The 14,006-nt window shown below is 41.5% G+C and overlaps 2 protein-coding genes across 6 annotated transcripts; both read left to right on the forward strand.

Moving 5' to 3' along the window:
- Positions 1-2,147: 2,147 nt before the first annotated feature.
- LOC112152520 (troponin I, fast skeletal muscle) lies at positions 2,148-11,350 on the forward strand. Of its 5 annotated transcripts, none has more exons than XM_036212143.1 (7): positions 2,148-2,437; positions 7,139-7,171; positions 8,265-8,304; positions 8,390-8,518; positions 9,835-9,924; positions 10,585-10,758; positions 10,980-11,350. In XM_036212143.1, exons 2-7 carry the CDS (start codon positions 7,164-7,166, stop codon positions 11,055-11,057), a joined length of 519 nt encoding a protein of 172 aa, XP_036068036.1. In that variant the 5' UTR covers positions 2,148-2,437; positions 7,139-7,163; the 3' UTR covers positions 11,058-11,350. The 5 variants fall into 5 exon arrangements, with proteins under 5 accessions (XP_036068036.1, XP_024137926.1, XP_024137923.1 ...); XM_024282158.2 differs by lacking the exon at positions 2,148-2,437 and adding an exon at positions 3,405-4,515; XM_024282155.2 differs by lacking the exon at positions 2,148-2,437 and adding an exon at positions 5,218-6,264.
- Positions 11,351-11,848: 498 nt separating this feature from the next.
- On the forward strand, positions 11,849-13,808 carry LOC112152521 (troponin I, fast skeletal muscle). Its single transcript, XM_024282159.2, has 4 exons — positions 11,849-12,041; positions 13,018-13,050; positions 13,280-13,316; positions 13,563-13,808. Exons 2-4 carry the CDS (start codon positions 13,043-13,045, stop codon positions 13,791-13,793), a joined length of 276 nt encoding a protein of 91 aa, XP_024137927.1. The 5' UTR covers positions 11,849-12,041; positions 13,018-13,042; the 3' UTR covers positions 13,794-13,808.
- The last annotated feature ends 198 nt before the right edge of the window (positions 13,809-14,006 follow it).

The raw sequence follows: 14,006 nt of genomic DNA on the forward strand, positions 1-14,006 counted from the left end.
TACCCTAACTCTGACCTTTACCCGGTTCCAGACACGTACCAGAACCGGTAGTGCAAACCAGTACTGGAACCGCACGGTTGTGGACAGCACTGGAACCGTGCACCTTATACCACAAACGTACGCTACCAGACGTACCAGTTTGCGGACCAGGCAAGGGTTAGGGTACCGATACTGGCCACATCCCGAGGACCGGTCTGCATTCGGGACCCCTGATTTAATCAGAACAGCCAGCACGTCAAAAAACAACAAGTTGGGGACACTCAAAACGTAAAAAAGTGACATGGACTGGTCCTTAACCAATTGTGTCACTGCTGATGGAGGTTACTGTATGGGGGTGAACAGGACTTGATGAAATCACAGACTGGAGCATTTCCTTTTTGTGGTACTGTGCATTTCACTGACTCTGAAAGACTCGATGACCTTAAAAATGCTTCCATGCACTTAAGAGACCAGGTTCAAATCAGCATTCTGGAGTAACCTCGTCTCTTAAATGTCATCCAAACTGAAATTCTGGTTTTGGCAACCGGGCTTAGAAAAAGGAAAATCCGGATTTTTTTTTTTTCTTTTTTTTTTTAACTGAAACACTAACTTTGAAGTGAAAAGATATAGAGTAAAGGACAAGTAATAATAGGGATGTTTTCATGCAATCTCATAAGCTGATTTCTCCGTGCAGGTTTTCCTCAAAAACCAGGTTACTTTATGCATGTGAGCACGCTGTTTCCTTCTGCTGAAACTCCTCCTGCAGATTCACAACTTAAAAAGCATTTCAAGTATGTGTTGTGAGCTTGAGAGTGTTTTCAATCTCAACTGAAAGGAAAGGTGCATGTTAAGGTTTGAACTGGGATTTTATATCTCCATTTAGGAGGAGAAAATGATACAGTCTGCAGTTCAGTAGTTTTCATTTTAAGCCCCTTTTTGCTCATTGAAGTGTTGAGATTTCATCTGCACCCCGCCCTGTTGCCTATGCTAAACGCATTCTCCTGCCTTGTCATGCGTCCTGAGCGAATGTCAGAGATGTAAACGCAGCATGAGTTTGCTATGTTACTGCTGTTAAAGCTGCTTCTGAGGGACGCCAGCAGCTTCATTTGCTTTTGATTTTTTTTTTTTTTGTTGCTCAAATCTAGAATCATTTTTAACATTTTTAACAACATCAAAATAAGTTCTGAGTCTCTTCTGTTTTAAGAAATATTTTATTATTTAGGAAAGCATATTAATTAACATTTAAAGTTAAATATAAACATGCCAGATTTTAACAACGGGGTATTATCCATCTGTTTTGGCGTCAGCTTTGCATTTTGCAGGGAGGAAGCAATAAACAAAGCGTTGTTAATATAGATATCAATTCAAGAACATCACAGAGAGATGTGAAGTGTTCAAGGATTGTCATTGGTACCTCCTGGCCATGGAAGGAAACGCTTGAAATGTTGTGAGCAGCAGGTGGCAGCGGTTCTGCACAGAGCTGCAGTACCCTGCAGAGCTCAGCCAGACGAGGGCAGCAGAGAGCACGCTGCACTACTGGATAAATAGACACCAAATATTTACTGAAAGCAAAACCTGACAGAAGAGGTTGAGTCACACAAAGGTGAGTGTGATATTTTTTAAAATCTAGGGCTTTCTAGTTTTCTTTAAATTAAAGCTTTTTGTTAACATCTGTCTCTGTTTTTAGTTCACCTGAATCGTCGAAATGAAAATATTTTGAAGCATGAAGAAAAGAAAAGGTAAATTTTTCAGATTTTTGCTAGCTTTTGCTTCAAACATGCATGACATAAACTGTTTTTCTGCATTTTGTTAGTCTGCAGACCAACAAAGCAAACAGTGTTTTCTCATGGGTGATGAACGTCCTCTAGAGCCACTAAGAGAGGACATTTTCAGTGTTTTTCTTCTGTTTTAGACTGTTCATTAGAACCCTACAGGGCAAGTTTTCACTGTTTATCATCTTCCAGCCTTTATATTATTCAAACTGTTTGCTGATGGGACAGAAAAATGAGCTGAGGATAAGTATATACGTTGAAAAACAAATATTTTAAAACCAACCTTTCTTTGTTTTTATCAGGAGTAATTGAGCTCACATATCAGGCTGGTAAGATGCAGAGAAATGAAGCCTCAATTTGTGGCTGTGAGCTCTCCATGATGTGCTGCTCTTCCCTCTTTTTACTGATCAGAGTTTTGGCACAAGCGATGAAAAAGACAGTGTGCAGTAACATGTGAGGAATGTTTGTGGAACCAGAACTCAAGACCAAACTCTGACTTTGTCCTTTGATGACCTTCAGATGACCTCTGACCTTTTCACTCTGATGATGATGAAACACTGGTGTTGTCGGAGGATGAACAGACTTCTGCAGGTCATTGACCTGATGAATCCAGAATTTAAACCCTGCAAGTTTCATTTGTTCATGGTGGTTCTCAGACCTGCAGACCTGCTATCTTCACTTTATAGGTGAGAAAAAGTTGCAGCACTTAACAAAATACATGCACATTCCAAATGTGTTTTCACCTGAGCTTTACATAAAGGAATGATTGTGTCATCGCTGAGATTGTGTGACTGAAGGCCTCCTTCTTCATCAAATCAGGAGAAACCTTTGATGGCTTCACTTGTCAGGAGTGCTGACTCCTGACTGCAAACCCTGGCTGACATCTGATGGTCCTCCTCCATAAGGAAAAAGACAGAGTCTGGTTGGGTCATGGAAGAATTCAGATAGCTGTCAAAAATATGTGCAATTTGTAAAAAACATTTCCAAACACTAAATAAAAAAATTGGCTTTAAAGCAGCCAGTGGAAAAAAAATAAACAGGAAAAAGAAAGCAGTGAATTTTTCTCAGTAAAAGCACCATTGGTTGTAAAACTCCCATACATGAAATTTCCCCCTTCCCCCTTTCAAGTCTAATGAAGGAGCAATATGCTTCAGCTGCTCCCAAATCATCAGAATCCTACCCTTGGTTCTTTACTTCAAGCAGGAAAACAATAGCCCTGCTAAGGCCAAGCAGAAGGCCCTGCTGAAGGCCTTGTTGAAGGCCATGCTGAAGGCTTATTAAAGGCCATACTCAAGGCCCTGCTGTATTCCTACTGAAGGCCCGTCCTGTCTTAGGCCTTGCTGAAGGCCATGCAGAAGGCCATGCAGAAGGCCCTGCAGAGCGCCATGCTGAAGGCCTCTGTTGAAGGCACTGCTGAAGGTACTGTTGAAGGTCACGCTAAAGGCCCTGATAAAAGTCATGTTCAAGGCCCTGCTGAATTCCTGCTAAAGGGCTTGTTGAAAGCCATGCTGAAGGCCCCATTGAAGGCAAGGCTGAAGGCCCCGTAGAGGGCCATGCTGAAGGTCCCATAGAAGGCCATGATGAAGATGTTGAAAGCCCGGCTGAAGGCCCAATTGAAGCGCATGTTGAAAGCCCTGTTGAAGGCCCACTTAAAGGTCCTGCTAGAGGCCATGCTATAGGCTCAGTTGAAGGGAATTCTTAAGGCCCCACTGAAGGCCCTGTTGAAGACCGTGCTAAAGGACCTGTTAAAGCGGATGTTGAAAGCCCTACTGAAGGCCATGCTGAAGGCCCTGCTGGAGGCCATGCTGAAGGTCCCATAGAAGGCCATGATGAAGGCCCTGTTAAAGCGAATATTGAAAGCCCTACTGAAGGCCCTGTTAAAGGCCCTGCTGGAGGCTATGCTGAAGGCTCAGTTGAAGGGAATGCTTAAGGCCTCACTGAAGGCCCTGTTGAAGACCGTGCTGAAGGCCTGTTGGGCTCCAAACCATAGGCAGTATATATTGCTGGAGATACTGACCCACTTTCAGTGGAAGAGGTGTGGACTTCAACCATGAGTGGTGACAGTAGTTGCCCCAGAAACGTGACTCAAACCGATTCGTCAATCACTGACGACTGGCTCCAAATGGTGTTGCCCATATCGTGGAAATATATCAACTGAATTGGCTTCACACTGGAGCTGGAGGTAAGAGAATTCTATCTGTGACATCACACCCGCTTAGTCCAGTAATAACATATACTGTCTATGCTCCAAACATGTGGTAAACTTAAGAGCCAGCCTGAAGCAGGCCACAGAGAAGACCAAAGACATGCTGAGGAGTGAAGCTACTCTGGTGTTCATGTAAAGCTTGGAGACAGAAGCCTCCACACCTGCTGTAGATGTCTGCCTTATGACCTGCACTGTTTCTGACAATGCCACACAATTAGAAAGATTTACTGTGAATGTTTTAAAATATATATTTAGACTTATATTTTAGAGTTTGGCTGTTCCTAATTGAAGATGCAGATAATCAGTGGTAGAGTGGTAAAGATTTGCTCGGACATCAGAGCCCTCAGGCATGTAGCAGCTTGTGTTTCTTTTGAATCTTGTTTGGAAAGCTTTCAGAGGAACTGAAGCATAACCCAGCAGATGTCAGCAAAGAGCCTGTCCTGATGCTCATCTTCCTCCTTCCATCAGCTGTCCTCTCATTGATGCTCAGTGACTCACCCTATGAGTTCATCCTGTTCCACAATCTCCACAAACAAAACTCCTTTTGTTCTGCAAGCAGTGAGTGGTGTTCTCTTCTTTTTCAATTTTAATTCTGGATCTTCTTTCAATACTTTCTCTCAAATGCTTTTTTTGACATTGGGTTGGTGAGTCTCAAATGGGAATCTGCACTTTTCTAGATAGTAAATGTACTGAATTAATGATTCTTACTAAAATATGAGTTACTTTACCTTCAAATATGTCAATATTGAGCAATGTTGGGCAGATTGATCCAAAATATCGATAGTATTGATCTCTAACTGGTCTTGATATCAGAGCGATACCGATCCGCAGATATTGATATTTCCACTCCTGTTTAAAACTGTTCTGTATCAGCAAAAATGACCCAGCTGAGTTGCTGCCTCAGAACTCTCCCCAGTCCTGTGAGATCTCAGCAGCAGATCTGCACGCATGCATTGATCACCTTATTTAAATGCTGAGAGGTTTTTGACAGCTTATTTTCCAACTGTTTTTATTGTTCTATTCAAAGGCTAAGAAGTTACACATCATTTAATTTTCTTCAAGTTTTGTTTTTTTAATTGTTAAACACTTTGATTTATTTTTGTATCATAGTTATTTGGTTTTTTTTTGGTTTGTTGACTGTTTTGCATTCACTACTTCACTTTGTTTTTAATTTCAAGAAGTTTTTATTTAGTAAACCATTTTCCATTAAATTGAAGATTTTGTTCAAATTCTGTTTTTATGTTTATCAAGTAATTTTAAAAAGGAAAACTTACAAAAACATTCACAGTGCTTAAAAACAATTGAGATTTATAAGTTCATGTCACATCCACTACATTTACAAAAAAATACCAGTATTGATATCGGCGGTATTGACCGGTATCGGATTGATACCCAAATTTGCCCAGTCCTAACCTGGAGATACAAGGGTGGTTTTACACCATGATAGGATAGTTTGTTCAAGTTGTTTTAAGTTTTTTGGATTCAGTCCTGTCTTTTGGAACATTTTTTTTTCATTTACAGACCAACTTCCTTTCACTTTAAATTGAATCTGCATATTTACATCACGATCATGTGAGAAGCATGATTTAAAACGATACCTTGTAAATAAAACTTCCTTTAGTGTTTCAAATTTTTATCAGCTTTTTCAAGGCTTTCCGATTGTGTTAAGAAGAAACAAATATCGGTTGCTAGTGAATGTTTATTCCACAGACCAAACAAGAAAGAATTTTAAAGAAATTCTAAGTCTTGGTTGAAGGTTTGCAGGTTTTTCACTCCAGACATCACTGGTTTCCTCCTGCAGTGTTTTCAGACAAACTCGTCAGAGTGATGTCATCTCTTTGATCCAAAACCGATCAAGGTTTATGGAGGCTCCCTGCAGAGCCAGCCTCAGGAAAGAAGCCGATCATCCGCTGACCGTGTGCCATGATTATTGTGTAACAATTCCTGCAGCTCCTCACTTGTCTACGTGTGTGTATATGTGTGTGTGTTGGGGGTTGATAGTGATTTCCTGCGGCTGAAATTTATGAGGTTCCTCAGAGATGTGGTATTTCTGGAGCCTGTTGGCCTATTGGTCTGAGGTGCCTCTGTTACCATAAAGAGGGCTGACTTTCCAGCTGAGCCAGCACTTCACACCCTATATACCATCTTTAATCTTTACTATCTGGGACTTGGCAGGATCTCCCCTCCTTCTGGTAGACTTCCTTGTCCTCCTCATCTTCGTCACGCTCAGTAGGTGAAAGTCAGTCCTCAAGCTTGCCTCTTCTTGTCAGGGATAACTGAAAGCTGCTTCTGAGCTCCTCTGTGCAGGTGGGATGTTTTCAAAAGTTGCTTTTTGGGTGTTTTGGGGCTTTTAGGGATGCTGCTGCTGCAGGTGTGTCCTCTACACTCCACAGCTGTGATTTGACGCTCCAGAGGACATTTAAGGACGCTCAGCCACTCTGGCTGAGCGAAGCTGTCAGACCAGGATTTTCATTGTTCTGCAGCTCTTGCTTGGATTTGCACCTTTATGATGTTGATTGAAATGACACCATTGTAAGAGCAGCTCTGAGGTCTTACCTTTCATTCACACAGGCTTTATGCATTTTTCATATCTATCTTCTGTTTTGTAACCAAGTTTCTGGTCATTCTCTGCAATGTGGAGCCTTTATTTTGAAAAGCTTAATGGGAAACTCACTTGTTTAACTTTAAGTCTGTGACATACAGGTGGCTTATCACATGTCATCCTTTTTAAAGTTCATCTAGGAATAGAAGAAGAAGATTCCTGGGAAACAGAACTTATTTTCAAGCTTTTGGTTGATTGTTTCCGCTGGAATTTGAAGCAGCTTCTGGATACACCTGTTGTCCACTGCAGTTTGGAGCCTGCAGGCTTCTGCAGTCGTGTTTATTGCTCTCCCTCCCTGCACGCTCTCTGTTACATACTTGGTTTCCGTACTGCAGGCTTTTGACTCCTAACTTTAATTTCAGGCCAGATGTCATCAGAGGAGCAACAGTTGCACCCTAACATTTGACCCCACTCACCCAAAATTAGCCACTTTGTCAGTTTTGTGTGGGAGTGTCACATTTCCTGCCAGAGGTCAGAGGGTGTGGATCTATAAAGCAGGAGCAATAGGATCAACAGGGTCAGTGAGCTGAATGAAAGCTGGATCCAGTCTGTACTAGCTGTTTCCTTCTGTTTCAACAGGGTGTGAAGATCAAGACCAGCCAACATGTCTGAGTAAGTACACTTTTCTGTTGTGGTTTCTCTGAGATAGACATACATCCACAACCGCTCACCAAGATAGGGTTTAGAATGGCACAAGTGATTGCTCCAAGCGTGTTAGAGAGTTTTTAATAAATGGAGCATGTTTCATTCATTTTTAGTTAGATATTTCTTCCAGTATTGGTTTAGGATTCTATGGATTTTTTTTGTAAAGCAGAAACACATTTCGAAATTGTTTTAAATTTGCAATATAATACGAAAATTGTTAAAAAATAGTATATCTATTCATTAAAATTGGGCTAGAAGGTGAACAAGCTGAGCTATGATGGACTGAAAAACCACAGAAAGGCTGAACAACTGTCATGAAAAGGATGTTGTGAGTGTTGGTGAAGTAACCTAACAAAGAAACTGAAACCTAAACAAACACAATTTCAAACAAGAAAACCAAGTCTTAATAAACCCCAGTCATGTCAAAATTTAACCATTGTAACTACTGGATGAAGCTGAATTCTTGCTGCCTTGTTTAGGAGGGATCAGGCTACTTTCTGCTGTTTGCTGTTTAGATATTTTTTCACAATACATTTATCTAAAAAGGAATGGAGTTGATTTTCTATACCATCACAAGGGAAAATCTGTTTCATTTAAGGCTGGATGCTGGTCTGGTGGTCTAAGGACTATTGCCTGATAATGAGACAGTTCTGGGTTAAACTCTGAGGTCGATCCTTTGATCGTGTAGTTTGTGTGGTGTGTTGCTTCTTGGGTTATTTAGTGAGTCTAAATTGCTCCTTAGCAGTGAGTGTGGGCTATAGTATGTGAAAGGCTGGAGATCTGTCCAGGGTGTAATCCACATTTGCCCTTTGACAACTGGAACAACCATCAGTGACCCCAAAGACTCTGAATCCATGGGCTGAGAATAGATGAAAAAAAAAGTTCTGAAAGAAAAAATTAACATGTTGGGTCATTGTCCTTTCTGAGAAAGCTTTGTGTAACTTCACACTATCAATTTACATATTCAGGGCATTTTTTCTAACTTCTACAAAAACTTTAAAACAAATGACACAACTGACTAAACAACACTCAGCCAGTCCTCATAATTGTCATCTGACAGGGGAAAGAAAATGACCTCCAGCCGCAGGCATCATCTGAAGGTAAGGGCAGTTCTCTCAGTTCTCTCTGCCTTGGACATCTTGGTGTTCTGCTTCAGGTTTGCTTCATATTTGAATCTCCTGGTAGAGCTTGATGCTGCAGATCGCTGCAGGCTGGTTGGAGCAGGAGAAGAAGGATGCTATTGCAGCAAAGGAGGCTTACATGGCTGACAACTGCCCTGCACCCGACCTCAGCGGAGACCAGAACGCCCTCATGGTGAGAACTAAACATGTTGGGTTTCTTTATGTTCTTAAATAACTATGTTACATTTTTTTTATTATTGTGCTTTCTAATTTCATGAAAATTGAAAACCATTGCATTTTAGACAAACCTGGTGTCTCTGACCAGAGTTATTCTTCTAGAAATGTTGGCATAGTGCAAACTGCTGAAAGTCAATGATCAATGTTTAGCAACAGCACGAGCATCTGGAGCAAAAGGGTCATGAAGTCTCTGTTGGGCAGTGGACATGTGGAAATCTGGTTGATTGTGTGCATGTAAACCCATCCATCCATCTTCCTCCGCCTCATCCGGGACCGGGTCGCGGGGGCAGCAGTCTAATCAAGGATACCCAGAATTCCCTCTCCCCGGCCACTTCCTCCAGCTCCTCTCGGAGCCAGAGATTTTCCCAGGCCAGCCGAGAGACATAGTCTCTCCAGCATGCCCTGAGTCTTCCCCGGGGTTTCTGCCAAGTGGGACATGCCTGACAAAGCTCCCCATGGAAGCGTCTAGATCTAGGAGACATGCGGACCAGATGCTCGAGCCACCTCAACTGAATCCTCTGGATGTGAAGGAGAAGTGGCTCTACTCCGAGCCTTCTCCACGTGACTGAGCTTCTCTCCCCATCTCTAAGGGAGCCCCCAGACACCCTCTGGAGGAAGCTCATTTTGGCCACTTTTGGTCAAGACCCAGAGCTCATGACCATAGTTCAACTGGTAAATTGAGAGCTTTGCTTTCGGTCTCATCTCTCTCCTCACCACAATGGACCACAAAATAGCCGATGACGCTCCAATCTTTCTGTCGACCTCAATCTCCAATATTGTGTTACTCATGAACAATAGCTCAAGATATTTAAACTCCTCCACCTGAGGCAGGAGCACTCCACCCACCCAGAGAGGGCAAACTGCCTTTCTCCGATTGAGAATCATGGCCTCAGACCTAGTGGTGCTGACCCTCACCCCAGACACTTCACACTCGGCTTCTCCAATGCCTCCTGACTCGATGAATACAACAGGACAACATCATCTGCAAAGAGCAGAGATGAAATCCTGTGGTCCCCAAACCAGCACATCTCCACCTGGACATTCTGTCCATAAAAAGAATGAACAGTAAACCTATGAGCTGATTACTGTTGTAAACATTCAACACAATTGATGTTATTTAATCACATGTAAGCCCATCAGATGTTGACTGATGATGACCTCTGAAGTGAATCCAAAGTTTGTTTTTCTTTGAAGGTAAAAGTCCGCTCTGGACCAGAAAACTGCTAAACCAAGTTCATCTCACGAATCTCATATGTTTAAATATATCTACAGGAACTCTGCAAGAAGCTCCATTCAGCCATCGACAAGATTGATGAGGAAAGGTACGACACAGCAGCCAAGGTGGAGAAGGTGGATAAAGAGGTGAGGCAGAAAGCCACTGTGGTCATCACCAATAATCAAAGAAACAACTCTTCTACAGGTTTAGAGGCCATCATTCCGTCTGATGGTTCTGTTCAGTTCTAGACTGGTTTCTACCTATATAAATGCTGGCTGATGAAGGTAGATGCTGTTTTAAAGAGTTTTTGATTTTCACTTTAGGTCTTTCGAATTTCAAGACTAATAATTTAATAGAAAAATGCTCACAAATCTCGTTGATGGTAACTGGTGAGGATGTCATTTCATTTACATTTCTACATTTGACTGGATGGAAAGAATTGTGAAAAATCTGTTAGTGGGTCGGTTTTGTTTCATTGTAAATTTTTGACTAATAAGCTATTGAAATGTTTTTAAAATGTGTAGATTGGAGAAGTACTTTGATACAGATAATATATTGCATTGTTAGGCAAATTTCACAACAAAGAAAAACTTTTTACATTTCTATGTTTAAGGGTATTTTTGGATCCACATGGATTGTCACTACATTCATTAATCCACAACAATAAAAGAAATTGGGAAGTCAAATATGATGGAAATGATTCATCTCAACAACTGAATGATGATGTAGATGTTTCAAAATGTTTGGGTAGATTTTAAATGTACTTGTCTTTCTTCAAATCGTCAATGGTCGTCTGTGTGGCTCAGATCCAGGATCTGAAGCTGAAGGTGATAGAGCTGGCCGGAGTGAAGAAGCCCGCCCTGAAGAAGGTGCGCATGTCTGCCGACGCCATGCTGAAGGCCCTGCTGGGCTCCAAACACACGGTCAACATGGATCTGAGAGCCAACCTGAAGCAGGTCAAGAAGGAGGTCAAGGAAGAGGTGAGGAGTGAAGCTCTCACACCGAAATAACAGCTAAAAGTAAAGTATTAAGAAACGTTAGAAACATTGTCCAGTCAAAGATCTGACCTTTGTTCTTCATAGGCGTACAGGGAAACCAGTTTTCTGTTTACTGCAACAGTATTTTATGGATACAATTCCAACATTTCTGTATAGTTATATTAAGTTTTTTCAAAGTGATGAAAAACTGTTGTTTCTTCCAGCCCACAGAAGCAGTCGGCGACTGGCGTAAGAACATTGAAGACAAGGCCGACAGGAAGAAGATGTTTGAGTCCTCTTAAACAGTGCTTGACGTACCGTGGACGAAGGCAGGAGAAATGTTTCTATCCGAGGTCTGGGTGACTGAAAGCCTTTGTGTGTCTCACAGACTTACGGACTGAGAGTTGCGGTGGAACCGTCTGATTTTTGATCTCGTTTTGTGACCCGGTCACCCCTGAGAGACTTTGAACCCAAAAACAGAAGCATCATGTAGCATGCTGCAAAAACCTCTGCCAGAGAAGCATCACTTCAACATGTACGCATGTACACTTCAACATGCAAACAATAGAAATAAAACAATTGAATTAAGGATGAATGACTTCTACCTTGTTGTTAATAATCCCACAGCAGCCAACAGAGCAGCTGACTGATAAACAGCTGCAGTAAAAGACTCTTTTATCCGCTTCACGAATAAGTAAAGACAACCTAATGACAGAAACTTAAAAGTCTTTTGTGGAGCAGCATTAACAAGACACAGAATGACTCACGAGAAAAGAGTTCCAGTATTTCTTCCATTTTTTTGGAAATGTTTGTTTTAAAACAATAGAGCTTGAAGTTTTATGAAGACCTTAAATGGACACATTTGGATTCTACTGACAGTCTAGGAAGACTCACCATGTGTTCATGTAAACTAAATACAGAGATCCAGCTCTCCAGACAGCCAAAAGACACCTTTCCACCACAAAAGCTGGCATCTCAATACCTAGTTGTTTTCCACAGAAAACAGTCCTGCTCCAAAAGAGCAATAAGAATCCTGCAGCTCATCTTCTGGTGCTCTCAGATGGAGGGCAGCTCACGAAGTGGGGCTTGGCCGGGTGTATTTCAGGAGCTCGCAGGGCCATTGGTCTGACTGGGAATCCATTCCCATAAAGAGAATCTGGGCATTTTGCTGAGACATCTCCAGTCACCATATATATCTATTTGATTTTTCTCCCTCTGCGGCTTTGGCAGTGTGTCCTTTTCTTCCACCCAGTGTGTCTAAACCTCCTTCTTCCTCCTCTCAACAGGTGAGAAAACTTGTTTTTTTTCCTACAGTGTCTTCTAAGTGTTTTGAAATGAATCATATTTACCGTAACAAGACAGAACATGTTGAGTAGAGCCACAATAGACTTTTTTATTTTTACTGGATTAGACTTACTGACATTTTCAACTTTGAGCCATCCTGACAGCCTGAAAAGTTTTTCTTTGCAAGACGTTCCTCGATCTTAACCACCTGCGCCACTTAATGTTGTTCACAATCGGAACTTAGTGAAAAAAAATCTAAGATGAAAAACTGCAACCCTTAAAGTGTTAACATCTTTCTTTCTGAAAAAACCCAGATATTTGTAAAACTGTAAGACAATGTCTGTAATTTTGTAAAATGTAATCAGACAGAGGAGTTAATGTTTTGTAGGAACAAAATGTCAAATTGTGATTAAGTTGGCATTAGCAGTTTTAAGCACATCTAAATGATTTATAAAATACTTTAATTGTGACTCACATCAAAGAGTATTTGTGGGCTGAGAATGATATTCATAATTGTCCTTTAGTTGTTGAGTTTCTCAGAAGCAGTGCTTTACTCACTTTACTTGTAGAAATATCTTCTTGGGGATGTCGCTAATTATTGCAATTGTTTTCTAAAGTGTTAACATGTCTTTGGCTATTTTTTGGATCAGAGCATCCTGTCTTGACTTGTAATTTTCATATTCAAAGTAATTAAAATATTTCCACCCTTAGCTTCACTGAGTGATGCTGCCAGAGGAATTTTCTATCCGAGCCTTTGACTTGGTGTAGTCATGCGACTCAGGGAGGCGACACCTGAGCCCCCCCGTTCCCCCGTATTTCAGTCTGCGTCGCTGATCTTCAGCTGTGGCCTCAGATCGAGTTTCGTTCCAGAATCTCCTGTCCATCAATCTCCACCAGAGCAAAAGAACATGCCAAGCGCCCGTGCTCGGCAGGGCTCGCTTCTGTGCTCACCATGTTCTTCTGTGTTTCTTCTCTCAGGCTGTGAGCCACAAAACCTGCCAACATGTCTGAGTAAGTGTGCAGCAGATCCCACCACACTTCACTTCGGTCAATGGTTTTTCGTCTGAGATGACAGAGGGAAAGAAAGTGGAATATTTACATCTTTACATGCTAAATTCATCATTAAAACATCTTCTGTTTAATTAAGTCAAGCTATCATGTTAGCAGCAATGAAAAAAACAGTTATAAAATCCTATATTTATGTGGCTATTACTAATGGTTGGAATATTATCCCAAACAGGAAGAAGATGACTTCCAGCCGCAGGCATCACTTGAAGGTAAACAACTCAAGAAATTCAAATTATTTCCTTAAAACTACAGTTTGTGTGTCTTTTTGAATCATGTTTGAGACACCATAATGGTAGATTGTTAGATGTACTCTTTCTTCAAAGCATAAACACACGTAACCATTGCAACCCATTCATTCAGCTCATCACATTATCAGCTGTTTTATTGTCTTTTTCTCTTTATCAAACCTGTAAAAGTTTGCCTCTGACGCTTTTTTGCTGCCGCCTGTCCTGCAGAGTGTGATCCTTCAAGTGGCCCAGAGCATGCTTGAGCAGGAGAAAGCAGACATTGAGGCAGCCAAGGAAGCTTACATGGCAGAGCACTGTCCCACTCCAGAGACAGGTGGAGATCAGGCCGCTCTCATGGTGAGAATCAAGAAAATCACTAAAAAAAGTAACAACCAATTCCAACGGCAAGTCCGAATTCTACTCCTACCCCAACGGCTTCTCCCTTTCCACTTCATTTAGACATCCAAATGGAGAGCTAAGTAAAAAATAGTGGCTTCTAATTTGGATGTCACTCCCACTCTATGATGTCATCAATAGTTGCCAGTCAGCTACGTTAGTAGTGCGACATCAGTTTAATAACTTTAGAAAGTCATGCTAAAACAAAATGTCATTACTTACATGAGCACACCCACATGAAAATGTGTTTTCCAGTGTAAAACGATTCACCCTCGC

Source organism: Oryzias melastigma, linkage group LG6 (genome assembly GCF_002922805.2).
Source record: "Oryzias melastigma strain HK-1 linkage group LG6, ASM292280v2, whole genome shotgun sequence".
Lineage (NCBI taxonomy): Eukaryota > Metazoa > Chordata > Actinopteri > Beloniformes > Adrianichthyidae > Oryzias > Oryzias melastigma.

Bases quoted from the DNA above. Each gene is read 5' to 3' on its own strand.
- LOC112152520 (XM_036212143.1), top strand. The intron at 8,519-9,834 runs GTGAGAACTAAA...ATATATCTACAG, and splicing joins GAGACCAGAACGCCCTCATG to GAACTCTGCAAGAAGCTCCA. The intron at 10,759-10,979 runs GTGAGGAGTGAA...TGTTTCTTCCAG, and splicing joins AGAAGGAGGTCAAGGAAGAG to CCCACAGAAGCAGTCGGCGA.
- LOC112152521 (XM_024282159.2), top strand. The intron at 13,317-13,562 runs GTAAACAACTCA...CCTGTCCTGCAG, and splicing joins GCCGCAGGCATCACTTGAAG to AGTGTGATCCTTCAAGTGGC.